The sequence below is a fragment of the Aspergillus ibericus genome (genome assembly GCF_003184845.1).
Source record: "Aspergillus ibericus CBS 121593 unplaced genomic scaffold BO80scaffold_36, whole genome shotgun sequence".
In the NCBI taxonomy this organism is placed as follows: domain Eukaryota; kingdom Fungi; phylum Ascomycota; class Eurotiomycetes; order Eurotiales; family Aspergillaceae; genus Aspergillus; species Aspergillus ibericus.
The window spans coordinates 101,309-127,286 of NW_020292134.1; the positions used below are offsets into that span (position 1 = coordinate 101,309).

Here is a 25,978-nt window from a genome sequence, read left to right on the forward strand (position 1 = left end):
GAGTCATGGGGGCTTTGGTATCGGACCATGCATCCACATTGAGACTTGAGATGACCACGATGGGGACCATGTCCGGCCAAGGTGGGAGCATCTAAGCCCTTTCTCGGCCACTTCACGTCATATTCTCGGGGCCGAGCCCCTCCTCTCGAACATCGAGTAGATAGAGGGAGTACTAGATACTGGGTACGGAGTATTCAAGAGCCAAACGAGACTCAACGAGGAAACGCGAACCACACAACCTTAATACCGTCTTACCTAACCATTGCTAAACGTTCCCCTGGCTGATCCGATGAATGGGTGGACGGCTTTAAATGCCGGCCCGGACCAGACTTACGCCATGCGTGGCGCCGCCGTACGGAAAGCGTACCATTTCGGTACTAACCATGTCCATACGGCGTATGTTCGGCGGACGGGCACCGGAGAATGAGATACAGTCACAGATACCGGTATGATCCGTCCTGATACCAGGGCGCTAACCCGCACTAGTCTGGTCCGTCTGCTAGACTCGCCTGGGCCAATCTAGATCCTCGGGATGTCCGCAGCCCTCACCACCAATGCCCAGCCTAAGCAAACAAGACAGCCACCGCTTTCCCCCCCCCTCCTCCTCAAGTTTTCCAAATCATCCATGGGACGGAGGTCTTCTTCTCCGGCCGGTGGTGGCTTGGTTTTAGGATGATTGGTTAGGCGCAGGCCTGCAGCACGCTACAGAGGCAGGTTAAAGTTGGGTGCCATGCACTTTGGCTATGTGCCTATCTACTTGGTCCTTGGGACTTAGGTACTCCTGCCCAAGGCACCGGCCGAATCCCCGATGCTGGCACCATGAATCCCCCTCCGCCCCTTTCTGGTGCAAGCGTCCTGATTGGGACGGACGATTCAGGGGTGGCACTACTACTATTCCTGACAATACCGTACCTCATACCGACGGAGCTGAGCCAGGTAGATAGCAGGTACATATGTGCAGTCATGCATGCGTCGGCTCCATACCGTACCGACGCTAGTCCCATGATCAAATGTTCCGACCTGAGACATGCTCCCCCGCATATGTAACCATGTCACAGGAGTCATTGCAGGTTGACGAGTGCCCGATCCAGGATCTGTCGTACTGGCCCCGATCTCTCATCTTCCCGCCAGCTCTTCAGCGACTTCTGGAGCGCCTCGTCGAGCGGGAGGCCAGTCTGCCCGCAGAGCTTGACGTATGCGACCGCTGCCTGGGCGCGCTCAGTGCGAATGGTTTCGACGGAGAGGTCTATCTCCTGGGAGAACATCTCGCTGGCTAGCGCCGCCAAGGATTCCTGAGACCCGCGTAGATCGCGTTCGCCACTCCGGTCCGATGCCCACGTCCCGATTTGGTCAAATAGTGCGCGCAGCTGTCGGTGCAGCGTGACCTGCACGTTTCTGCCCCCATGGCTCACCACCCTGTGCAACACCGGCCTCGACTTTTCCAGATGTCCGTGGATGGCTGGATCTTCGTTAGCATGTCCACGATTGGAGGTCGGCTGACTGCAAGGGGAACCCACTCTCTGCTGAAGTATGCGATGCAGGACTGAGGCATTGTAAGAGACATGCCACACAAGCCGCCAACGTGTCATCCAGGGTTTGTCTGCAGAAACATCAGCACCTGATGTACATTGTCCCTGAATCCAGAGGAACCGCCCCTAGGCTTCCTCCTGCGCCCAGGCCCAACGGTTCACGTCCAATCAAATGCAATCCCAAAAAGAGAAGCAAGCAAAGGGGGGGGAAGCAATCGAATACGAAACAGAGCCAGGGAACTTACTTGGGTTTTTGGCCCTTGCCTGAATCTACATCCATCGGATCCCCTTGGTCTTCGATCTCGTCTAGTACTCGGGTGACAATGCCTATAGCATCTGGCACCAGATCTAGGTCTTTGCGTGCTTGAGAAACCCCACCGAGAGCAATAAGCGCATGGGGGCGATATGTGGGATTATTCCGCTTCGCTTCCCTAATGGCAATAGTCTTGAAGGTTGAAACGATGATCAGGATGATGTCTATTGGAGCGAGAGATGGAGGAGGAAAACATACCTTCATTGTCTCACCGAAGGCTGGCTTCTCTTGCCACAATTTCTTCGCCTGGGTTGAAAATTTCACGAAGGCTTCCAAGACAATCTCTTTGCCATCCCACGTTTTCCCAGCCAAAGCTTTCTCCAGTACGGGCCATATATACTCACTGGTTGAGAGATCAATCTCGGAGTCCAGCGACATGATAGCCTTTGCAAGCCCCAGAGCCGCCGTATGTTTGATAGCCCAACGAGCCGACTCCAAATTGGCGGAGACATGGTCCGTGATTTCTCTGATGTAGAGGGATACCGTGCGGTTGCCACCCACATTATCTTGCCATGTCTTCTCAAACACCTCTCTTACGTGCTCATCCAAGTCACTCTTCGACACAAAGATGAACGGTAGTGCAGTCGTAGCGAATGCCATGAACCGGTCATTGGATAACTTCGAGGCAGCTTGTAAGATTTCAGCTGCAATGGCCCGCTGATTGGTGTCTTCAGCGGTCAAGTACAGCTCTTTGGCGTGCTCGATTGTTTTGAGGACTCGACCATCCGAGGCTAAACGCAGGAGGTAGCCTATGGATGTACAATAGGATGCACTGACGGTGTCATTGCGATCCACCACGTATTTGCCGAGGAGCTGGATGAAACGATCCGCATAGGGACGGAATAGCATGGATCGCATACTCAGGAGAACCAAAACACGGCTACAGCCAACTTTCGATGGAAGTCCAACCGCCGAACGCAACACGCCTTCAAGCTGGGCCGCAAACTCTTTCATGCTGTGCTCATCCAACATATCAATGAGGTATCTTTCAATGACCTCCATCATGGGAGACGCGCGAATGCTGGACAGTCTCATCTTGTCAATTTCCTGGCCTGTCAGTCCGTACTTATCTGCGTTGAGGTGAACATAGTTGACCGCCTGAGGTTCCAGAGAACTCAGGGAGTTGAGAAACTGCTCCATTATGCGGGGTATAAACGGTCGCAATGGACCGCCAGGGATTTTCCTGATCATCTGGATCAACGCCCCAATGGCAAATCCTTGGACCTCTTCGACTCCAGATTCCATGCCTTTGTCACTCAACAAGAATGGGATGGCACTTCGAAGCATGGCATCGGCCCGCTTTGTGTCCGTGTCGCTTGTCTCCAGAGTGCGAATGATAGCATTGGTGATGGTTTGGCAAAGCTTCAATGCCGACACTCGGACGGTCTCCTTGATATCATCTAGAAGCTTGAAGGCCTTGGTAAAGATCTCATCCATGTACTTGGCGTATTTTTCGGGCTGGCGTCCCTGGAGCAAGTCCGCTATTGCTGTACAACTTGCCTGCCGAACTCTCCATTCCCGACCGGCCAACATGCTCCTCAGCAAGTCGTTCATGATCTCATCAAAATGAGCTTCCAGCACTTCCATGGGGTTTTTGACCAAGGCTCGCCAAATAGTATTCATCGACCGTTGGACATTGGGATTCGGGTCGAACCGGTAGCGGAATAGCTTGGGATAGATCTTGGGATTCTTTGCCAAATAACCGTTGACGCTAGAGTCGGAAAAGATATTGCTGATGCCCATCTTGCTAAATGCCGCCCGGCTCGACCAGAGGGCATTGTTTGAAGCCATTGACATGAAGCGGTACACGAGGGTTGGGTCACCGGCTTCGGATGCAAGATTCATTATGTCTTTGTAGGTATTGACTGAGGAACCGCCCCCAGTTGGGAGAGCCCCGGGCTCAAACAGCTCAGTATTTTGGCTCACTTTGCCACCCGCGAGGGTTGAACTGTTTTCAGTGAATGAGTTGACCAGGTCGCGCACCAAATCGTCCTTCAGTCCTTGGTCACCCATGCCGTATACAAGACTCAATCCCTGTGCACCAGTCTCTTGAACCACCTCGTCCCGATCAACAAGTAAGTTGCTAAATGCGCTCTGACATTCACGCAGGCGGGCCTGTAATGGGTGTAAATGGCCACAATCTTTGACCAGACTAAGCAGCCAAATGGCAGATGCCCTTCTGAGGGACGGTTTCGGTGCACCGCAGTTTGCTATTATCGTGTCGCCCACATTAGCAACCACGAATTCCGGCACGTTCGAGACAGGAGACTCTTCATCCACATCGAATTCCGGACCCAATGATTTCGAGTTCCAGCCCGCGGCAGCATTGCTCAGTGCTTCGCCGACAGTAAAATGTATTTCAGGGCTCCGAATTTCATGTAGACCATAGAGAGCGTCTGTGAGGGCACTGAAATATGAATTGTCGGAGTTATACTCGGGGGAGATGAGAGATAAAAGCCCCAACGCCATTATGGCCACTTCGCTTTCGGCCTTTGCATCCCGTATCAGGGATTCTCGGATCGTCTTCCAATTTACTTCAGAAAGCATAGAATGGAACAAGATTCGAGAGAGACTGAGTTGCCCAATTGCTATCTGTGCAGAACGCCGAAGTAGTGAATCGCGCGCATTTTCGAGCATGTCACAGATAACCTGAACAAATTGACCCACATGTGCGTCAGCCACTTTGTTTGTCATGTTGCGGAGAGCAAGTCGGCTCAAGATATATGACAGCGCCAATACTGCCCCTCGAACCTGAAGTGCACCTTCGCCGATTGCGGACTTCCATGACGCTATACGTTCCGAACACTCTGCGATCAGTGACATGAGGTCGTTCTCAGGAAGGGATGGATGAGAAGCCAGAACTCCAATTGCGCGGGCGGCCATGGCCTGAATATCTTGGTCATTGCTCTTCAAAGGTGTTCTCAGTACCAGCGTCTGTGGGACGACCGACTCGAGAACGTCATTTGAGGCCAAAGAGCAAATACTGAAAAATTGCACTCCGCACGGCTGCAGGCCCTCCCGACTATCACGGGCGAGGCCAGCCAAAGCACTGTTTAGAAAGAGTACAACTGCTTCTTGATCCGCAACTCGAATGTACTGTTTCAGCGACAATCGTGCTTGCTCATTGGATGAAAGCATCACATCAAGCTTCGTGTCCCAGTCTTGATCTATTTCAATGCCGGTATCAGAAGCGGAGAGCGACTCCCATAGCAAGACATTCCGAACGAACGATATGGTGGAAACAAAAGCGTTCTTGTAGGGTCCGGATATGATTTCCGAGGCCGACAAACCCGACACTCCATTTGAGGTGACCGAGCCAAGTAGGAAACGGGAAAGTTCCGAAAACTTTGGGAAATCATACCATGTAGAGTCCTTGGATGCCGAAGTAGCCGGCTGTCTGTCGTAAGAAGGGCTCAGAAGCCGGTACCAAAATGGGTGCAGGCCTTTTTTGCCTTCTTCCATTACTTCCTGGCGGCTTTCTGACCCGCGTGCGATTGCCATGAGGTCTATCCAGCGTGCAACAACATCGTTGTATGGTAGAAACCTGTTCGCAAAACGCACAGCAGCGTACTGTGGGCCGCGGACAACACTGAACCCGGTCATGGAGTCCTCTCCTCCCGGATAATTGTTCATCTGCCGAACGAGGAAAGGCCGTAGTTGATCGTGAAAATCGTTATCCCAACTGTCTATCGAGGAGTTGAGGATGCTTCCCAGGGCCTGTTCAATGCTCACAAAGATCTGAGAGCTCGAGTCATCGGAGTTCAACGAAGTGAATAGCCATTGGATTAGCTCGAACCCAGAGAGACTTTCCTCGCCATCATGCACTCCAAAGTTGGCCTTGGGAACCATAATACCGATAGTTTCGTATGCAAGGCCCCTTAGACTCAGATCCGTAGATGGAAGCTTCTGCCCACTGGCCCCGGGGCTCGGCCATCCTTGAGACTGGATGAAGTCCCTTAGGCCCGTCAAAAGCTTAGGTGCCATTTCTTCAAGGTCAGACAGGGAGCCCATTCTAACAACCCAGGTGGTAAAGTTGAATATTTGTGTCCTCAACTTCGAGGCCTGTAATCCCTGGGAAGACCGTGCGGTATCTGACAGAAGGCCATCCTCAATGACCCGAATGACTCTCCATTTAGCCTTTGTTGCTCTGATTGATTTTCCGAGAAAAACCAGGATTCTGGTCTGCAGAGCAGGTCGCGCCGGCGGTGCGCCGTCAGGCGTTTCAGATCCAAAGTACAAGTCATAGAGCTGCTGTATGACATCTGGCTCCTCCAAGTCGGGGACGAATCGCTTGAGAAGCTCTTCGCCAATGTCAGAAAGGCGGGAGTTCGCATCCGCAGAGGCAATCAGAGCAGGTAGAAACCGCTCTGTGTGACTGAAAGCTCCACTAGCGAGAAATCTTAGGGCGTTGACTTTAGTCTCAGTCAGATTCAGGCCACCTTCAGAAGATGGGTTCCAGGTCTCGGTTACAGGTGCACCCTTATTCAGGAACGTGTAATCTCCGGGAGTCAACCCAGGACAGGTGGGCGAACTCTTATCTGCGGGGAACAGAAGCAGCAATTTCTCGAACCATGCGGACAGGAATTTGGTGTCTTGGTCGGAAAGACCTAGTCGAGACTTCAACTGCACATCGTCGTCACTATCTTTGGGGGGTAACTTGAGCAAGGGCAGAAGCCGCAGGACAAGATTGAATACCACGGCAGCTTGGTTGACCGATGTTCCAATCTCGGAGATGCCCTGAAGCAGGGGAAGCAGAATCTCGATTCTTGCGGTTGAACCCAGACGATCAATACCTTGCTGAAGATATATCAGATCAAAATGTCGGATGAGCTGAGACTTCTGCTCTTTGAATTGCTTGAGCAAAGCCGTCACAGGCAGCTTAATGGACGGAGCTTGGACTCTAGTGTTGACATGCTGGCACACTGCAATAACTTTGTTGCGAACAGCAAGACTGTCAGAACCCAGCTTGAGCAATAATGGTGCTAGATAAGTATGAAGAAGGCTTTCAAGTTTGGCATCGGTATCCGCCAGTGCAATCCTAAGCTCAACCTTGGATATCAAGCTCAGCTCGCGAGCTTCGGAGCTTGCTAGCGTAGCCTCTGTAGCCATGATGAAGGTGAACTGAAACGTCAAGGGAATTAATTAATTGACATTCCACATCGAGATAAACCTAGGTCTATAGGTGTAGAAAGGTTACTGGGACATGAGGAGGGATTATAAGGGAGGGAAGGTCTCACGCCATGGCTTAAGGCAGACGTTCCAACGTCACCGCCGCCAAACCCGAGGCCACGATAACATCCCGATCGGGAAAGATGTAAGTTAGTCAGCATACGGGGTTCAGGTACCGTACGTAATTGGTCATTGTAATAATTGTCACCGTTTCCCCCACCATCTCGATGCCCGAGCACACCTCCGTACTCCATACTCGGTATGGAGTATGGAGTACGGAGTACGGAGTAGTAGTAATAGTAGTACTACGTACTATGTACTATTGACAGAGCCATCCACCGAGGTGACGGCACGAACGAACTACTAGAACCGATAACGAAGAGTATATATAAGTAGATCAAGCATCACTAAATGACAGGAACTGTATTGACGTGAGGATCTGATAGAACCAAGGTGAGGGGCATTAAACGTTATGGGTGGGCAGGGACCGCCCGTCGCTGTTCAGCTGCCTCACCCCTCAAGAATCGTGCAACTTCGCCTTCAGCGTTAATCAGATGGCCATTGGTTGGCTTGTTTTGGCTCGGATTGCCGAAAAGGCATTGCCATAGATCATCCTTCTTCACTAGCTCACCACCTGACGCACCGCCCGCCATTAGCTTGGACAGTGCTGCATCTTGCATTTCCAAGGAATTGGCCGAATCGATCGCTACTTCCGTGAGATTCTGGAGAACAGCATCGTCATCGGAAGGGTTGACCGACGGTGTCTCATGCTCTTGCTCCTTCTGCACGATGTGGGCTAGACGACGCGACACGGAGAGGTCATAGATGGACTGCTCAACCGTGTCAGAGACCAGATACATCCACACAGTGGTGGGCCGATGCTGGCCAATACGGTGTACGCGAGCAATAGCCTGAAGCTCGATTGCGGTGTTGATTAGAGGCTCGCAGAGAAAGACGTGCGTGGCATTCACCAAATTCAGGCCCGATGAGTGTGCTTTGGCGTGCAACAGAAAACATTCAACCTGTGTAGCAATGACCGACCTTAGACGCTGGTTTGTAATCTGGTCGAAAGGGAGGAGGACTCACTGCCGGGTCACTTTTGAAGTTGTGTATGCCGTCCTTACCATCAACGCTGCTATACCCAATTTTGAACTGAGATAGTGCATTGGCGAGGATATCGAGAAAGTTTTTATATTGGGAGAATACCACAGACTTGGCCCCAGGATCGTGTTCGCGAAGCCATAGGATATGGCGTGCCAATGTATCGATTTTCGTACCAAAGGAGCTATCCAGGTCAACGTTCTTAATTTCTCTCAACGTGCTGGAGCTGATGTCTGCATATATGGAGTTTGTTGACGAGCGTTCCAGCTCTAATCGGGATGGTGCTTTCTCCTCCTGCACGACAAATTCCTGTGGCTTGTATGTAATTTGATGGAAGTCGTTGGCTTTCAACCGCTTTTTGCAGGTGGGACAAGTGCGGTGTTGATGCCACCACAGCCGCAGGCAATCCTTGCAGTATTTGTGGCCACAGACCGTCAAAACCCCTACTCGGAGTTAGTGAGTCTAGCTTCTGAGCGCAGGGTTGATACTGACCAACTTCGAACCCAGACTGGCATATGACGCATATTCTTGACGAATCATCGGAGCCAGATTCATCTCGGAGATGGATCAAATACCGACGCTTTGCCCGCAAGGCAGATATTTTCCCATCAATAACGCTTTCCTTCCCGAGCTTTGAGGAGAAAAGCGCCTCATCCAAGGGCTTGCCAACACTCTCTTCGTCGTACGGCGCAACGGTATCAGAGATTTGCTGTAGCTGACGATAATATTCAAGGCGGGTATTCATCGTATCTCGGAACATCTCAACCTCCCTTTCTAACCCGGAAGCAGCTTTGGACTGCTCAGCCGCCATCTGGCTTGCGTTTTTCAGCACCAGACTGACAATTTCAAGCTCCGCACGCGCTCGAGAACTTCCTTCATTTGCTTGCCATTCAAGCGAGGTAGCCAGGCTGCGAAGCTCGCTGATGATCCCACGAAGTGAGCCGAGTTGTGGATCAGGCTTCATATTACTGCGTATGTTCATAACTTCCAAGAAAAGGGTTGGGGATGGGCCTTCTCCTTTCTGTGCTTGAATAATCCCTCCTTTAACTTCATGGGCAATAAGGACGTTCTTTTGCCCAGTTAAGCAATCATGACGGTCGGCGAACATCGCGCGCAAGGCTTCCATATAGACGTACATTTCGTCCTGATGTTTGGTGGATCTCTCGTATTCATCACCTTCGAGCTCCGATTCATCCTCTTGATCGATAAGTGATTCGGAGAGGAATTTAACCATAGTCTGCCGCCAGCTCTCATACTGTGCAGCATGCTGGTTCATGGCTTCGCAGAAATCTTCAAACTTTTCGAGGACACGACGACCCTCTAATCCAGTGCTATAAAGCCGGGACTTCATATGGGGAATGGCCACGAATTGCCTCTTCTGGGACTTTTCCTTTATCACTTTCATGAAATGTCCGACTCTTCGGGAGATGTCAACCAGCATCTCCTTCCGGATGACCTTCGCTGCTGCATACGCCTCCTCTTCCTGTTTCTCCAACGACCTAAATTGCTCAGAATCAGGCGCAGTGAGCTTCAGGTCCGTCTTGATCTGGTAGTACGCGTTTCCGGTGAAAAAGATACAGATATGTTGGACCTCGAGAGCCATGCGTAATCTCTGGCGGTGGGTACCGATGCGTGCGTTCCTTTCAACTTCGTCGCCCTCGTTGTCGCTTGTCGAGACTACAGACGCAGAATCCCGAGCATCATCAGCGGAGGTGACCCGACCCTTCATGCGTTCTACCTGTAACCGATTTCGACATTCTTGAACGACTGCGCTCGCTCGCTCCAAGGATGCTTTCCAAAGGTCAAGCGCTTCACGCTTGCGCATTGCATTCTCCAGCAACTGTCCCCGCCGGAGCTGGGACATGAGAAGCGAGCGCTCTTCTGTGTGTATGAGCACGTCGTTCTGGTCAATCATAACTTCGAGTACCTCATTGACTGATCGTAGTGGCCCATTGTTGCCGATGCCTAAGCCCCGACGGCTGTTTCCCGCAGGATGAAGACAGGTTTGACGGAGTCTGACCAGCCAACTTCGCATCCTTTCGATCATTGACGGGTCATTGGGATTCCACTCATCACCCAGGGGTGCGCCTGACAGATCAAGGCCACAATCTTCACACATCTGCTCGTATAACTGTCCATAATGTTGTTCCTCCACCGCAGTGAAAGGGACCGTTATAACCACTCTCTTCTGCGGAGGTAAACGAAGCTCGCCGCGAACATGATCTTTGCTATGCCGAAGAGCGATTTCATGAACAATACCTGCTAAGATAGGACGAAATGAAAGACACAGCCTGTTCCAGATGAAGCCACAGTAGGGATCGTAATGAAGAAAGAGCAGGAGACCAAGAAGGTCTCCAATGTCTTTTCGAAGCGGCGTCCCAGTCACGGCCCAAGCCATTTGGCGTGGGATCAAACGAGCGACTCTCGCAGCATTACTGACACCACTCTCGATCATCTGAGCTTCATCTAGGCAGACCCGCCACCAGGATATCTGGACAAGCGGCGTTCTTCTTGGTTCGAATCGTTTCTCATGTCGTAGATTCCGCTTTGGCGCATCACCAGAATAGTGAACCTCGCGGGCAAGGACGTTGTAGGTGGTGAGTACAACATCGTGATCAGAGATCAACTGGATCAGTTCAGCATCTGGCAGTTTTTGATGACGCTGGATACCTTCATAGTGGAATACACGCAGTCCCGGCGCATGCAACTCAATTTCCTGTCTCCACTGCTCAAGAATCGCTGGAGGTGTTATGATCAAGGTTGCACCTGACAGCCTCAAGCCGTTGACGCGTCTGTGCTGATCCGAACGGTCTGGAGAGACCCGGCGGCGATGAAGGCAGATCAAACCGATCATCTCGACGGTTTTGCCCAGGCCCATCTCCTCGGCCAACACCCCGCCCTTGAGGGTGTTCTCCGCGGCATACCAATTCGAGATGTCGGTAGTAACAATCATAAACAGATGGCTTGCGAAGCATACGTTCCCGTCTGCATCGGCAATTTGTACGAAGGATGCTGGCAAATTACCGCTGGCATCCTGCTTCGTAGGGACCACCTGTCCATCTGATTGAAGCTCCACGCCTTCCCTTTGCAGAAGCCACCTGACTGCTCTCCTTTGAAACGGAAAAAGCTGGCATTCTAGAAGGCCGCATTTTATATCTGCCGAGGACGCGGAGGTGCTCGGAGGGACGTAGACATTGTCGTAGAAGTCACGCGGCGACCAAGTTGTAGCACCTCCTCCTTTGTGATGCTTTTGCAGTGTTTTGGCTACCACATCGTCATCTGCCTCCCGCAGAATGAACTTGGAGAACACTCTTAATGGACCAGCGGGCAGTTTGTTGATCTCCGGAATAAGGAGTGAATCTCTCCACAAGATGACTGTTTCCAGGTGAAATGTCTTTCTGTCCGGCAAACAGTGGAGAGTAGACTGGTAGCAAACAGGCGGTATATTCCTGTGAAAGCAATCGGCACAAACAAGGGTTGAGGCGAGCGATAGGTTACTACCAAGTTCGACGAGTTCCGGACCTGAAAGCTCATCTGTGAAGATGGCTTTTCTTTCCGAAAGCGTCACTATTGCCAGACTGTGGCACTCATAGGGAAGACCATTCTGGACCGTCTCAGGCTGGGTACGAGGCACTCTAGTGGCTTCAAGGATGACAGGTACAGCATGCAGCAGTTCCGTGGGGCGATCATGTTCTTCTGGCGTCCGTGCCGCCGACGCAAAGCTCTGTCCAGCATCAGCGGCAATTAGTGGGAAGAGCCTCCGGGCCAGGCCGGCTCCTGTCAGTACAGGAGAACACATACCAAGTGTAAATGAAACCGTGCAAGCGGGATATAACCCAATGGAATTTGGGATTCCGACAGCCCATTTAGCTGTCTAAGGCTTTGAGGCACCGAAGCCAACTTACGGCGTTTACTCGGTTGATCAAATGCTCCAGGCTGCTCAGGCCTACCGAAAGCAGTGGCCAATAGCTCTGGGACAGTGCCTGGGACGGAGGAATTAGCAGTAGCTTAAAGACAATCCGCCTCAAAGGAAATTAATAAACGGTACCCGAATAAGACAGTTCGGCCTTCGCCACCGCCATCCTGCACCCTCTTGTCTCTGCCGCCTCGGATTGCCACAATATGAGAGTGATGGAAGTCGGGGCAGTAGGGCGACAGATCAATACCGGGGATCTTATCGGAGGGCTCACGTGTCGATAGGAGGAAAGGCTAACTATATATGGAGTACATAGAGTTGGACCCGGAGCTTGCCGTTCCAATCACCAGCCAGAGATCATCCGACATCCATCTTCTCCGCCCGCCATCAAAAGGGCCTACGAAAGTCTGAGATCATGGAACATTCTCTGTTACTGTATTTACAAGATCAGCTCAATCTTGACACCGCGAGTGACCAACATTTCCACCTCTCGCACAACTGAGCGACAACTCCGAACACGAGGTACCTAGCTGTCTGTGTCGGATACAACGGTGCCATTCACCGCACGGACGTTTCGATAGTATGGAACCCCACCAGCATTGCTCTGAAAAACGTCGGTTGTTTCCCCGGTGGAGACTGAGCGATTGCCATCCGAGGACTCATAGTAGTATGCCGTGCCCCATTGCTCGGTGTGTAGATCCAAAGCCCCAGAGGTGAAGGTATACGTGGAAACACCGAGACTACCGGTCGATTCGATGTCCAGCCCTCGGCGTATCAAGGCGCTTATGGAAAGTCCATCTTCCAGTCCGTACGTGGTGTTACAGAACAAAGGATATTCGAACGTCACCTCATCGGTGGTTTTGTTTCCCGTAAGCTGTGAAATCGAATTCTGGCCGAAGGTCTGTTGGTTGTTTTTCTGGCTCAATCCTTGCTGGTTCAGGAAACCATAATTGGAGTACGACAGGTTCTGGCTCCAGGAATATTCAGAAGACGTCACGGTGAGTGTTCTCTCGGCCAAGACAGAGTATGACAAGGTTTCGTTCGTCCCGTTTCGACTCTGGACCAAGTTTCGAGTGACATCAAAGGATGGTGCAGGTGCAATTACCTCTGGTGGTTGGCCGTTCGTGGAGTTTGCAACGGAATATGACACAGAGTCATCTAGGTACAGGAAGATGGTGCCGGTGACCACCCAGTAGGAGCCAACAGTGTCCGAGAAAGTAACTGTTCCATCGTCTGAAACATTCAAGCCCGTAATTCTGATTTCAAATGAATGAGAGCCGCCATCCGTAAGTAAGGGGAGGAAGGGAGAGATATCGATCTCAGGTTGCCGTAGGTCAAAGGCGTCAATACCCACAATGGGACGCCAGAAGCCGGGTGCGACACCACCAGTGAAAATAATGGGAAATGGCCAGTCCACACCGGCAAGAATGCCATCGATATAGAGCTGGACTTCTCGGAAGGGGGAGTACCCGTACAGCTCACCGATGGTGTTGTCAAAGGAGTATTCATCAGCAGAAAGGACATTGGACCACCAGAACTCTTCCGTTGACTGGCCACATGCCGAGATGGAGACAACGGCACGGGACGTTGTCGGAGGAATCTGGTATAGCACGGTAGCATTATCCGTTGGGAGCTCAAAATCGCTTGACGCGTTCTGCGCTGATTTGAGTGCAGAGATAGGAAGGATGACGTCGGGGGTCTTGACGTTGCCCTCATACGAGAAATATGCCGTCAGCGTGGTATTATAGGACCCGGTATAGACGTCGGTGATGATGTTTCCAAGATCGAATATCAGCTTCTGCTCCTTTTTCCACAATACGTTGAACTGTGACATGTCTTTGATATACGTCCAGATGATTCCATCGGTTGTTGGCTCCGCTGTTGATGTGCGGAACACCTCTGTGTCCCCCAGATACATGAGCGCCAAACGGTCATACTGGGTACCTTTCGAGGTGACAGTGAAATTGATTCGAACGGTGTCAAATGTACAGTTTGGTGGATCGTAGATCCCTATCTCATATTAGCATGCTAGCGGATCATGGAGGGATTGCTTCCCCTTACCGACGTATGGTTCCCCATAGCTATAGCCGAATACATGGTCCATCAATAGAATCTCTTCATTGCACTCAGTGCTGCCATGGCTTATAGTGACCGGTTGATAGACCTCAAAATCTTCCAGGAGGGCCCGCGCCGGGGAGAATAGCAGAGAGCCGAGGCAGAAGGCGGCGTAAAGGGAGGCCAACATGACTGCAGCTTTCTAAAGGATGTGCTTTAGCCCAAGTGACGCTTTCAGCTCGTCTGCGCTCCTGGGACGGGGTGGGACGGGCTTTCCAGTCGATGTCGCGATCGCTTCCTGAGGAGCAATGGCACGGACTGCAAGCGAGCGACGCGAATAAATATTGCAAATACTAAAGAGATGCCCAATGTATAATATGAACGCACTAAATGCTACTAGAGGCTGGCCTGTAGTAGTACTGACGCCCGAGCAGGATGCATGTAACAGCCGATAGTGATACTCCCTCCCGGGGCCGGGGAGGGTATTTGTATGATGGAAAAAGAAACTAGGAAGGCGTTTCCAGTGCATGGTGCATGCTACATTGTGAGTAGCTGCGCTCTATGGCCACGAGTCGCCGAAACGGACGTTCTCCGTGGGCGTAGTTTTTTGGCTTAGCCTGGCTTCTGCCGACGGTGCGACTGATAATCATGGATCAGCCGGTGGGATTGGTGACGAGATTGATGGTATCATTCACGCAAAGTTTAGTGCTATGGGGCAACTGACCGCCAGCCGTGCCTGAAGAGAGTCTGTGCTAGCTTGCTTCAGGGCGCAGGCATTATCGTCGGCCGACCATCAGGAAAAGCCAGGATGCATTGCCCCTGGCCCTTGCCGTGAGCCGATGATAAGCTGCCCAGGGACGGGCGCCATTGGAGCAGCGCGGACGCGAGGAACCGGTTCTAAATGAGGAGCCCGTTAGTACCTGACATTTGCAGGAGACGAGGCGCATACCGGCCAATCATGCCCGGAGTCGAAATGATTCCTGCATGGTCGAAGCGATAGTGTCTTTCCCCCTCTTTTTCCCCCGACGGACCACCCCGGCGTATGGCGGATACCATATACATGGTATGACCGATGACGCCTGAAGACTTGCTCCGGCCCCATCCCTCATTTCCCTTATCACCGAGCTCGATTTGATTGCAGATTCCTCCCCCCTAGGAAGTAGTCCTGTGCACTACTAGTGCTGGCAACAATGGCTTATCTGATGATTGAACCGGCGGCGGACCGAAAAGAATACGCGGGTCGATATCCAGGCCGTTTCTTCCTGGATCCATTATGTCTATCCTCCAAGTATGTCTATTTCCGAAAAAAAAAACAAGGCCAGAGATCACCGAAGACCCCAGAATCGCTAATAAACAAAGAAGAAACAGAATGGTCCTCCTGGCCCAAACCCACCAGGATCCAGCGGGTCAGGAGACAGAGTGGGGTGATAATATACAATAGGTAGGCCTCTTTCGAAGCGACAAAAGGCCATCCTCCGGGCAATTCCGCAAAACGATCCCCAAGGATAACGGCTCACATGAAAAGACGCCAGGCACCAAGAATCAGTGCGGCGGTACCGGTGCAAACACCCCTAGGAAGATCGGTCAGCATTCGGGCTTCGCAGCGAGTCGAACATCACTTACATGAGCCATTGTAATGTGGAGAACTTGACAGCCTCTACGCGCTCCCTCAACCCTGCCACCTCTTGCTCAATCCTTGTCTCAGTCTCCTTTATTCTCATCTCCTGACCATTGGCTTCTTCACGGATACGACCTTTCTCAAGGTTCAGATCGAGACGCACCGACGCTTGCGTGCGCCCGATCTCGTCGCGTAGGCGCGAATTGAGCTTGGCGAGGTCGGCGGCGATCTTCTCATGCGACGAGCGAGTCAGCTGCGCTTCGGTAGAATCTGCATTGAGTAGCTCGGAGCGCAGTTTGGCGAAGTCAACCTTTTGGGTGTAGGCTGATCTTTCGGTATCTATGGGCATGGTATAAGACGCCAAATACTTGGCACGTAGCACGGCAAGGGACGACTAACCTTCCCGAAGCACCATGGTCCGAGTCAAGTTCTGTATGGACTCTTGAATGACGTCGTTCAGGACCCTCATCATGGCAACGGCCTGCTCCTCGCTGAATCCCTCATCCTTCAATCGTTGGACAAATTTCAATGTATCGAAGTGATGGTCCCGTTGATGCGGGGCAGACGCGTGAAAAGCTCTCCTAGCAGGATTGAAAGTAGCGACATATACACCGTTATGCCGAATGGGGTTCCCGAGGGTCTCTGCGGCTGGTCGACTGGCCGGCTTGCCCGCTGACGGAAACCGTCTTGCGATCGATGTTGACGTGCCAACCTCTCGGGATGCTGCGGGAAATCCGAGCGGGGAAGAGGACGAGAAGGCCAAGGTATGAAGATGCCGTCTGGCAGGGGTCGAGTTCCATCTAGGTTGCTGCTTCTGTTGGCGCTTTGCTGGAAGGACGGTGGTCTGGGGAGGAGTGACGGTGGTGCGGGCAGAGGAGCCGTTCCAGGTAAGACGGGGGAGGATGGAACGGGGCACTTCCGTTACGGATTTCTGCGGCGCCATAGTTCTCGACGATAGAGAATGTGCTCCGGTCAAGTACGAGGAAGGGATGGAAGGGACGGGAGAGACGCCAGCACGAAGCCACGAGAATGGCCGACTTGATCGAGCAGATGTTAGATGATGATGGATGATGTTGTATCGTTTCCCGCGGAAACCTTTCGATCCATCGATGACTAACACCCGCCACCGCGCATGTGATCGGCGTCCTATTCTCCGTACATGGAGCACGGAGTACCTGGTTTCAGTTGATCCAAGCTGGCTTATATGATGGCCAGCATCTGCGCAGTAACAAGAGACTTACAATATACAGCCATCATAAAAAGGGTACAATCTGGCTGGTCTACTGAGCTGACCGTATTGACTTGCAACATCACATACTGTCCGCAGTGTTAGTGGCACAAAAAGAACGGGTTTACAATGGCTCCAGGCAACTCCCACACAGAGTGATTAACGAATGGGAATCTTCATTTAAGACATAGAATTTCTAGTGATCCCGTGGCCAAGATCTTACATGGGATAGATAGACAGGTGAGCAAAAGTCCAAGAGGAAATATACGAGCATAACCAGAGACAGAAGCCACATGCAAAACCATATGCGTTTGCTTGCTTAGGAATAACGCCAGTCCTCATGGGCCGATGGCTAATATCTAGCTGCTATAGCTCCTCAAGCCTACCCTGGCGCGAATATGGCACAATACATTTGAGTTGCACCTCTATAGCTGGAAGAGCTCTCTCAATTGTCTCATGGTGTCATCGGGGTCCTCCACTGAATGGCCGATCGTCCTGGGGTCACTGTAGATTTCATAGTCGTTGCCTCCAGGAAACGTCTTGTCTCCAAAGAAGTGAATCGTCTTGTACTCGATACCTGTGATGTCCTTCTCGGCCTCAACATGCTGTAGGCAGTAGGTCTTGTCCCATCCAGTCGGGAAAACGTCGAACGAGATTTCACCGCCGATCGAATAACTACAAACAGGCAATATCAGTATCAGTCATCTGCGCGCAGCCTCAGGACCCCGTATATGTTTACAACATACCTAAGACCATAGTCAGGGAATTCCTTCCTGAGCGCATCCACGAGATCCCTGCGGATGTTATGGATCTTGTCATATCTGCCAACATTGTCAGTCAAAGTTTCATGAGGTATGGCGCGTATACATACGCTTCAAACTCCTTTCGTTCTTCGGTGCTGGCATTTCTGCCGATAGGGCTGACGTTGATCATGCCATTGCGGAACTCAACGAAAGTACCGCGCTTCTTGGGAAGCTCCAGCTTCGCAATGTATATGAGGCAGAAGTTGACCAACTTCTGGTACTTTTCTTCTCCCAGCCATTGAATGAAACTGTTGCTGACAAGGGGCTTGCCCAAACGGAAAGCAATCAAACCATTCTCGGCAAAGCAGAAATCGAAAAGAGAGGTGACATTCGTTGAGGGTGTGCCAAGTTGTTCTTGCTGCTTAGGAAGATTCGAGCCACCGACCTAGGCAATGTAAGACCGCGCGCCATCGTGCTGGATTGGAGACAACTAACAAATCCAATGGCGCACTTGTGACGCAGCTGGGAGAGAAGGGTAAGCATCTCCGGAGTGACATTCTGCATTGGAAGGACAAAACCAGATCAGCATATGTCAGGATCAGATCTAGAATAGCTATAATAGATGATTGAGCCATGATTATAACTTACTGCTCTGGCAGGCGTTAATGTCTTGTCAACATCAAAGAGAACGATTGTGCCCTTCAAGGGGCGGTCCTGCAGCGCAGGATACACACTTGCTGCTTCAGTGGCCATGATGAATATCGAGTTGGAGAGAGGCGAGGAACAGGGCAGGAAAAAGAGACTTTGAAGCCAAAGCCGAGATCAATTGAGGGGCAACGGGCTAAGTATGTATCTTTTCAGGGGCGGACGTGTCACGACCGCATGCGGTGAGCTGGAGCGACCGCGGGGGTACCAGACAAATAATACGGCTTAACCGTTCTGGGCTGCGAGGCACCAAGGCCCAGTCCAAGGCGGTCAGTCCCCATCCTGGCCCGGACGCGGATGATCCACGTGGGGCTTGGATCGCTTATCGATAAGTGAGATAAGCCAGATGCTGAGACTCAGGAGGGAATGTGGTAGTGATTTCCATTGTACTGAATCTCGTCCATAACAATGTCTAAGTTCATGTTTAAAGATCCCGAAATAGAAACAGTCTACGGACTGTTCTTCAATTAAAAGCCAAGCATTGCGAGTTACAGACCAATCAGCCCTCTATCAGGTAGAGCAACAAACGCCAAACCAGCTTGAACTCCCTCCCATTGAAAGCTATCTCAACGGCCCATGGTAGTTTGGAAAACCTTGGCCGCCAATTCGCTCAAAAGCCGTGCACGGTCACTCCGGGGAAGCTGGAGGAAGACATCGTAAACGCTCTTGCCCTTGGCGTCTCGAACCGCTCCAAGCCGGTTACCGGCGACTGCACCAGCCAATGCCCCCGGGGCATTGGCCACAATAAAGCCAAGAGCACCGCCGCTGATTCCACCCACAACAGACCAGAATCGAGATGTTGGATGTGAATGTGTCTGGCCATCGGCATCCGTGTCTTCGCTGGCAAGGCCTTCTTCTCGCAGCATCTCTTCAAACACAGACCCAAACTGTTCGGATGCGCGGTGCTCACTGTCATCTGTGCCAAAGCCAAAAGCTGACCAGGGAAATCCTCCAGCACCTCCACGAGGGACATCTTCTTCCTCTTCTACACCGCCCGCCATCCTTGTCGCGTCATACTCTCGTCGACGTGAGACATCCGATAGCGTGTAGTAGGCATCGTTAATCTCCTGAAACTTGCGCGTCCGGGCTGGCCTGTCCGGGGAGTCGACAGGGACTCTGTCTGGATGGGATTTTAAGGATTCTCTGCACGGTTCAGAGCCTGAGCTTTTTGAAAGGGGGGGCTACTAGATCACCTTTTGTATGCGTTGCGAATTTCTTGCTGCGTCGCACTGGAAGAGACCCCTAGAACTTTGTCTATCATTGCCGTGAAGTCAGACAGATGTTCCTCCCACCCTATCTTGGCGTGGTGACATACAGTAGTCTCGTTGTCCTGTTGACACACACAGTCAGCTCGGCCAGGCAAGTTACGAAACAAGCCGGGTTACGCTCACTTGTCATTGTTATGTTGTTTCAAGGGTGATAGTAAACCCGTGGGAATCGATAATACCAGGAAGAGATGATGGAGTCCAGATCATGACTCGGCGCGGGGAACATGACGTCGACAGAATCTTGCTGCCTTAGGCAACCACAAGCACGGGATCTTTCTGCTTCTTAAGTTCTCGGACTTGTTCTTCAAAGTTCAGAGGCACTTCAGAGACGGGAAGCCCCTGAGCGCGAGCACCAATAACGGGGGTGGCTCAAACGTTAAGGATGCCGGAACCACTATTACCAGCCACTCGGGGAGAGCGTCGTACGTACGCTGCAGCTGCTAAGAACACGCTAAGCACCATGTAGTGATGGTGTTCAGCTTTGCCTCCTGCATAACTAGATGGATGGGGGTCTCACCTCATCCCCTCCCTCCCCCTTCCTTTAACCTTCTCACACGGCTCGTCTGACTATTCTGTATGCACTCCGATTGAGAGACCGCTTAAAGGACGAGTCAGTCCCCATAATCGACCGGAATCTTGCGATTCCTGATCTGACTAGATTCAACCATCAATTGGCTATTGCACAAATACCCCGAGCGTGTCATTTTTTCGATACCCGCCCTGGAATTCAGCTGTGGAGCTGGCCACTACCGCAAGGAGGCTGGATCTCAAATTGTGTGCATTTGCAGCACGCTACGACTCCGCAATAGTGCAAGTGCCTTTTATGTGCACACATCACATTGAGAGGGGTCCTTGATACCTTCGTGCCTTCAATTATCTGTTTTTGCGACGCTATCCATTTATATGCTATTGGCGACCGAGTATCTAGATTTGACACCGCAACCAAGTTTCCTCTCACAGTGAACCCCAAGTCAAGATGGGTTGGTTTGACGGAAAATCCTCATCCTCGTCTTCCCACACACGTGTCCGCCGACGCTCTTCCCCCTCCCGACGCTCCACTTATTCATCCCATCATCCTCGCCACTCTACCCCCTCGCTTTTGAGTATAAATGGCGGCGGCAGTCGCGCAGGACGGACCAGCCCATCGGTGCTTTCATCGTCATCGTCGCGACGCGCACGGCCCCGATCAGGCTTCGTACAGCGGGTGGTTCGCTACATCAAACGCTTGCTCCGTGATATCTACGACTACGCCCGTCGTAATCCGGTGAAGGTTCTCATTTTGGTTGTTATACCGCTCCTCACGAGTGGTGTCTTGCAGAAATTGCTCGCCATGGTTGGCATCCGCCTGCCTAAAAGCATCTTTGGTGGAAACTCCCCGAAGACTAGCAGCAATAGCATGTCAGACAACATCAAGGGACTCATGAATATTGCGAAAATGTTGATGTAAACGCTGAGACGTTTGATAACCATCTCCTTTGGCTAGGGAGGTTTATCGCATGGGCATGGATCTATCTTTCCTCTCACCAACTTGGACTGGAAGATTAAGCGTGGAAGAGCCCGAAAAAAGCAGAGACGACTACAATCATGATCACGATATGACGACAACGATACGACGAAAATTTGACCTGATGGCTTTTGTTGGTTCATACTTTCAGTGGTTGCTAAAAGGACCAATATTTTGGACACAACTTCTGACATGTATCATGCACAGAGCTTATAAGCAATGTTTTTTTTGTGATGTATTTAGACACTATTGCCAATGAAATGCTCGCCAGGGCCTTTGAAAATGAATTTTTAGACACCAAACACTGTTTATACACTTGCCCTCGTGGAACCCATTTGTAGACTCCAAGGAGAGCAAAGAACCAAAGCGGATGCGGCATACAAAGCGAAGCTGCCTTCCCCTTTACATCACCTGGGTTACGATTTTTGTGACCGTTTCCCCCGTCTTTTGGAGGAGCCAGACTTAGATGGTGCCGCAGAAGTGCTGGTGCCTTCAGCCGACTGCTCCACCACATCGGACGGTTCCTCCTCTACCTCAGCACCGTTATCCGCTGCTGGGGAAGAACCGAGCAGTCTGCCGACCGTCTTGTGGTAGAACCAACCCGGGAGGCGGAACACCATCGTATCACGGATTGTGGGACGCTGGATCTCGTCAATATCGAGCAAGAATTCCTGGCGCTCTCCTTCTTCCGTCTCCTCCTCCAAGAACACATTACCGACCGAATCGACGATCAACACCTTTCCGTTCTCTGCGATTACCCGCTTTCTCTCCCCGGTAGGCTCCACAGACTCGGAGGTAGGTGTGGCGGTTCCCGAGTTACGCGAAGTCGCCCGACCGCCTTTCTTACCCTCCTTACGGTTTTCGCGGTCCATCATGCGCTTCTGGCGACGGTTCATCGGCATAGCGGCCGCTTCTGGTTCAGGGGCCGGGGCCGGGGCAGGAGCAGGAGCAGGGACCGGGGCACCGTCAAGACCAGGGATACCCCGGACACCCGATTCGTCGCCCCAGGCGGCTCTCCGAGCTTGACGAATGTACCGATCGACGAACTCGCGCTGACGCTTCCAGCTCAGAACCAGGGCAGCGTAGTGTGCACCACCGCCGAATACCAAGAACAGTCCGGCAAGAACCGATCCCAAGCCCGGGCGGAATCGCGAATAATAGTATCCAGTTCCCTTCCACTTGGGGAATCCATTCTTCAAGAAATGGTCATAGCGCTCGCGAGCGGGGCCACGGAGGATATTGGCGACGGTATTCAGGCGGGCAGAGCGCTCGTGGGCCTCCTTTACGGCGGCAGCGATTTCCCGCTGCGAAGGACCCTTGTTGACATGGACGCCAGCCTGGGAGGTTTTGGATCGAGACTTGTCCTTGGAGCTGTTGGCAATGAAGGACCGCTTGACTTTATCGGGGTGCAAGAGTCTCGACTTCTGACGATAGGCCTTGCTCAGTTCGTCTTGGTTGGCATTGGGTTTGACGCCCAGGAAATCTGGCCATTGAGGACAATGAGTGGCGAGGAATTGGATATGGCTTTTTTATAAGGGGGAAACGTACCGTAGAAGGTCACATTGGCACCCTCTGCAGCGGTGACTTCGTCATTAAGACGGAAAATTTCATAGTCTGAAGGGACATGGAGGGTTAGTTACAATAGAAGAAGGCATTGGGGGAGACAGGGTGAACAGCAACTGACCTTCCTTGCTCCAGGCCGCGGCCAGAACAATCAGGGCTGCCAGCACCAGCAGACGAAGAGCGATGGGCCTCATGGTGGAATATGGGAGCGGTCAAGCCGCGAGACCCAGCGAGCAATAGAGAAAGGGAATGGAAAGAGGGGCAGTGGAGAACGATTGTGCGAATAAGCTATCTATATGCAGCTCTTCATGGTGATTGTTGGTACTGTGTAAAGTTGTTCTTATCCAAAGTTCCAAATCGATAGGTGGAATCCTCAGGCGATGATACGGCGAGCGAATGATCTGTCATCAGGCAGGAAGGCATTACGCCTTCGGTACGGGACTAGACCCGGAATGGACAGATCCGGGCTCACCGCCCGGGTCGGGATGGCAAGCCATGGGAAGCCATGAACGCAGCAATACGGGCCTTACGGTACGGGTCCGGTGGAGTCTGCAGATGTACGACGTGGACCAATGATGGACACCTCCCCAAGGCCAGGTGAGGAGAAGATGAGGAGAGGGCATAGGTAGGCAAGAGGTGATTGATACCTAATGCTTGCAGAAGCGTCTATCCAACTGAGACGAAGGCTGGGGGGAGGGGGAGAGAGCGAGGTTTAAATTCGAGACCGTCCCGGCCAGTGCGTCGACTTTCCCAGTTACCGTTGTTACCACTCCCTGGGACCCGTATCGGCAGCAGAACCGCCGTCATGGGGTTGACAAGGACTGAATGATGGATGATCCGGGGCATGATTGAAAGCACTCGGATGCAGTCTGCCTCGTTATTGAGAAGAGCCAGCCAGTCGTTCTCCTGTCACTTGTACTTGTCTGAAAAGGACCTCCTCCTCCTCCTCCTCCTCCTCCTCCTCCTCCTCCTCCATCTTCTGTTCCGCACCCAGCCCGAGGGAACACTCTCCACCCTCTGCTTTCTATTCTTAGCGGACCTCATCCACTGGGTCCATGAAACCGGAGCAGTGACTCAGGTTGCTGATCCACGCGTGTCTCGAGTCCCCTTGGTTTCTTTTTTCCAGCCTCGTTTCTCTTCCTCGTGCCTATAAGAACGGTGCGATCCACTGGGATTCCTCGGTGGTCGATACTCGATAGATAGATAGTAGTCCCTACTATCTACTTAGGCTCGGGTGCCTTGAAGAGCGGCCAGCACTAACTGTTTCGGTCTGTGCTTTCCGCCTGGACCGCCGACGCTACGGGCGAGGCTTAGGCTGCCAACGCCTCTTTTTTTCCTTTGGGGCCAGCTAAGCCGGTTCCAATCTCTCGTCGACATACATTCCCTGGTCCTTCGGTCCTTCCCCCTTTTCTCTCGCCGGCTTGACAGCTTTCTCTACCTTTGCCTTTCATCGTCATCATCATCATCATTTCCATCATCTTCCTACTCCCTTCGCTTCCTCCCCGAGTTACCTCGTCTGCTGTTTTTAACCTTACTTTCTCACAACCTCGAACCATCATCACCATGCCTCTCCAGATTCCCATTGACGCGATTACCTCGCGGTTCGGTGATCGCTTCAACAGCGTCCGCTCCCAATCCCTCGGCACCCGCTTTGCCAATCTGCGACCGGTCTCCGAGTTCTTGGACATCAAGCGTGTGTCGAAGCCCGCCAACTTCGGTGAGGTCCAGAGCCGCGTGAACTACAACCTGTCCTACTTCTCGAGCAACTATGCCGCCGTCTTCGTGATGCTCAGCATCTACAGCTTGCTGACCAATCCCCTTCTGCTCTTTGTCATCATCCTGGTCACCGGTGGTCTCTACGGAATCGGGAAGCTGCAGGGTCACGACCTGGAACTGGGATTTGCTCGGTTCAATACCTCCCAGCTGTATACTGGCCTGCTCATCGTCGCCGTGCCCCTGGGATTCTGGGCCTCGCCCATCAGCACGGTGCTCTGGTTGATCGGAGCCACCGGCGTGACCGTTTTCGGCCACGCTGCTTTTATGGATAAACCAATCGAGAATGCTTTTTCCGAGGAGGCGGTCTAGGTGGTCGGCCGCGAACTCCTTACGGTATGCCCCGATGGGGAAGACCACCAGGGGCACGAGTGGGGAGACAAGCCGGGCGTGCGGATCCGTGGGTAGACGGTGCGGTACGGATTGAGGAGGTTGACAGCGAGGAGGAAGATACATATATCCGGCGGGATGCTCGCTCTTCGTACGCGAGGCAGTCGGGCGGTTTGGATGAGAGCGGAGGGTCTCGGTTGCGCAGGCGGAGGATGGGATACGACTATGCGGATGAGATGGCTTCTGTCGATGGGGTGGACTATGACCTGTACGAGGACATGGACAGCACGGTGGCTTATGCCGTTCAGTTAGCCATGAAGGACAAGGAGGAGAGATTGGTGGATCAAGCTTTGGAACGGATACGACGCGCTCAGAAACAGGGCCAAAAGAACGTGCGACTATCGGGCCGGGAGCTGGAGGCCTTGGAACGCAAGCGAGTGCAGGCAAACCGGACTCCCGATTCGGAATACCGGGCAAGTACCCCCCGGGGGTCACCTGGCAGCAACCGACCCTTGAGGCCGCCGGAGAGCCCCAGCAGCAAGATGGGAGCACAACGTAGCGGGTCCAGTGCATCGTCACCAAGCAAGCATGGCATGCCATCCTCATTGTCGGCCAACAACGCCGCATATGCGTTCTGGACGGGGACCTTGGGTGCCTCTGCTGCATCCCAGGCTTCTGCGCGCTCACCATCTGCCCGGACTGCCTCGAAGCAGACCCCGTCTCGAGCCCTGCTGCAACCGGCCTACACCCCCGACCGCCTCGCCTCTGTCCCTCTTGCTCGCCCTTCCGGGGCCATGAAAGCCCCTGCCTTTACGCGTTCCCTCCCCGATGATCCGCAGTGGGTGCCCCCGTATCCTGTCTCATATCCCCGAGAACCGCCGCCGCATCCAACCGATCTCCGGCACGCCGGCTCAATGCCGTACATGTCGGGCTACCGCGGCGTCTTTGACGAATCTCTTCGGAGCGGTGGGCGGGGTGCGGCTGCTTCGCCAGGGGTATCGGGGGTCGCGGTGGAGGGCACTCATGGCGCCGGGGAGGAGGAAGAGGAAGGGAGTAGTTCCGATGACAGCGCCAAGGTGGTTGAGCGCCGGGTACCGGTCGGGCGAGGAAGTCGTCAGCGGAGCAGTCGCCCTTGAAGCCCCTAGACTCGTGCCCTTTCATAT

The 25,978-nt window shown here is 52.7% G+C and overlaps 11 protein-coding genes across 11 annotated transcripts; 4 read left to right on the forward strand and 7 right to left on the reverse strand.

The window, feature by feature from the left end:
- Positions 1-627: 627 nt before the first annotated feature.
- Positions 628-7,062, reverse strand: BO80DRAFT_504050 (ECM29 family proteasome component). Its single transcript, XM_025724408.1, has 4 exons — positions 2,041-7,062; positions 1,775-1,974; positions 1,518-1,600; positions 628-1,459 (listed from the first exon to the last, which is right to left on the reverse strand). The coding sequence occupies exons 1-4, from the start codon at positions 6,949-6,951 to the stop codon at positions 1,062-1,064; spliced, it is 5,592 nt and encodes a 1,863-aa protein (XP_025572671.1). The 5' UTR covers positions 6,952-7,062; the 3' UTR covers positions 628-1,061.
- A 419-nt stretch (positions 7,063-7,481) lies between these two features.
- Positions 7,482-12,194, reverse strand: BO80DRAFT_447471 (putative SNF2 family helicase/ATPase; the record flags this gene model as incomplete). The annotated part of the gene is made up of 5 exons (XM_025721608.1): positions 7,482-8,033; positions 8,098-8,555; positions 8,605-11,836; positions 11,914-12,095; positions 12,161-12,194. The coding sequence occupies 5 exons, from the start codon at positions 12,192-12,194 to the stop codon at positions 7,482-7,484; spliced, it is 4,458 nt and encodes a 1,485-aa protein (XP_025572672.1).
- Positions 12,195-12,554: 360 nt separating this feature from the next.
- Positions 12,555-14,273, reverse strand: BO80DRAFT_436984 (uncharacterized protein; the record flags this gene model as incomplete). The annotated part of the gene is made up of 2 exons (XM_025720983.1): positions 12,555-14,038; positions 14,090-14,273. The coding sequence occupies 2 exons, from the start codon at positions 14,271-14,273 to the stop codon at positions 12,555-12,557; spliced, it is 1,668 nt and encodes a 555-aa protein (XP_025572673.1).
- A 1,060-nt stretch (positions 14,274-15,333) lies between these two features.
- On the reverse strand, positions 15,334-16,759 carry BO80DRAFT_427396 (CCDC90 family protein). Its single transcript, XM_025719999.1, has 3 exons — positions 16,101-16,759; positions 15,707-16,040; positions 15,334-15,654 (listed from the first exon to the last, which is right to left on the reverse strand). Exons 1-3 carry the CDS (start codon positions 16,642-16,644, stop codon positions 15,597-15,599), a joined length of 936 nt encoding a protein of 311 aa, XP_025572674.1. The 5' UTR covers positions 16,645-16,759; the 3' UTR covers positions 15,334-15,596.
- Positions 16,760-17,085: 326 nt separating this feature from the next.
- sec53 (phosphomannomutase SEC53) lies at positions 17,086-18,567 on the reverse strand. Its single transcript, XM_025720000.1, has 5 exons — positions 18,321-18,567; positions 18,168-18,230; positions 17,801-18,117; positions 17,676-17,750; positions 17,086-17,604 (listed from the first exon to the last, which is right to left on the reverse strand). The coding sequence occupies exons 1-5, from the start codon at positions 18,423-18,425 to the stop codon at positions 17,355-17,357; spliced, it is 810 nt and encodes a 269-aa protein (XP_025572675.1). The 5' UTR covers positions 18,426-18,567; the 3' UTR covers positions 17,086-17,354.
- Positions 18,568-18,757: 190 nt separating this feature from the next.
- On the reverse strand, positions 18,758-19,991 carry BO80DRAFT_387599 (putative DnaJ chaperone (Caj1)). The gene is made up of 4 exons (XM_025717059.1): positions 19,769-19,991; positions 19,693-19,707; positions 19,571-19,631; positions 18,758-19,520 (listed from the first exon to the last, which is right to left on the reverse strand). Exons 1-4 carry the CDS (start codon positions 19,773-19,775, stop codon positions 18,944-18,946), a joined length of 660 nt encoding a protein of 219 aa, XP_025572676.1. The 5' UTR covers positions 19,776-19,991; the 3' UTR covers positions 18,758-18,943.
- A 194-nt stretch (positions 19,992-20,185) lies between these two features.
- On the forward strand, positions 20,186-21,435 carry BO80DRAFT_427399 (uncharacterized protein). The gene has a single exon (XM_025720001.1). The coding sequence runs from the start codon at positions 20,622-20,624 to the stop codon at positions 21,090-21,092; it is 471 nt and encodes a 156-aa protein (XP_025572677.1). The 5' UTR covers positions 20,186-20,621; the 3' UTR covers positions 21,093-21,435.
- BO80DRAFT_427400 (putative endoplasmic reticulum DnaJ domain protein Erj5) lies at positions 21,326-23,079 on the reverse strand. Its single transcript, XM_025720002.1, has 3 exons — positions 22,834-23,079; positions 22,698-22,763; positions 21,326-22,632 (listed from the first exon to the last, which is right to left on the reverse strand). Exons 1-3 carry the CDS (start codon positions 22,904-22,906, stop codon positions 21,566-21,568), a joined length of 1,206 nt encoding a protein of 401 aa, XP_025572678.1. The 5' UTR covers positions 22,907-23,079; the 3' UTR covers positions 21,326-21,565.
- A 360-nt stretch (positions 23,080-23,439) lies between these two features.
- Positions 23,440-24,070, forward strand: BO80DRAFT_160368 (uncharacterized protein). The gene has a single exon (XM_025713849.1). It carries the CDS (start codon positions 23,545-23,547, stop codon positions 23,863-23,865), a length of 321 nt encoding a protein of 106 aa, XP_025572679.1. The 5' UTR covers positions 23,440-23,544; the 3' UTR covers positions 23,866-24,070.
- A 205-nt stretch (positions 24,071-24,275) lies between these two features.
- On the forward strand, positions 24,276-24,797 carry BO80DRAFT_361765 (putative COPII vesicles protein Yip3; the record flags this gene model as incomplete). The annotated part of the gene is made up of 1 exon (XM_025716027.1): positions 24,276-24,797. The coding sequence occupies one exon, from the start codon at positions 24,276-24,278 to the stop codon at positions 24,795-24,797; it is 522 nt and encodes a 173-aa protein (XP_025572680.1).
- A 26-nt stretch (positions 24,798-24,823) lies between these two features.
- On the forward strand, positions 24,824-25,951 carry BO80DRAFT_361743 (uncharacterized protein; the record flags this gene model as incomplete). The annotated part of the gene is made up of 1 exon (XM_025716024.1): positions 24,824-25,951. The coding sequence occupies one exon, from the start codon at positions 24,824-24,826 to the stop codon at positions 25,949-25,951; it is 1,128 nt and encodes a 375-aa protein (XP_025572681.1).
- Positions 25,952-25,978: the final 27 nt, after the last annotated feature.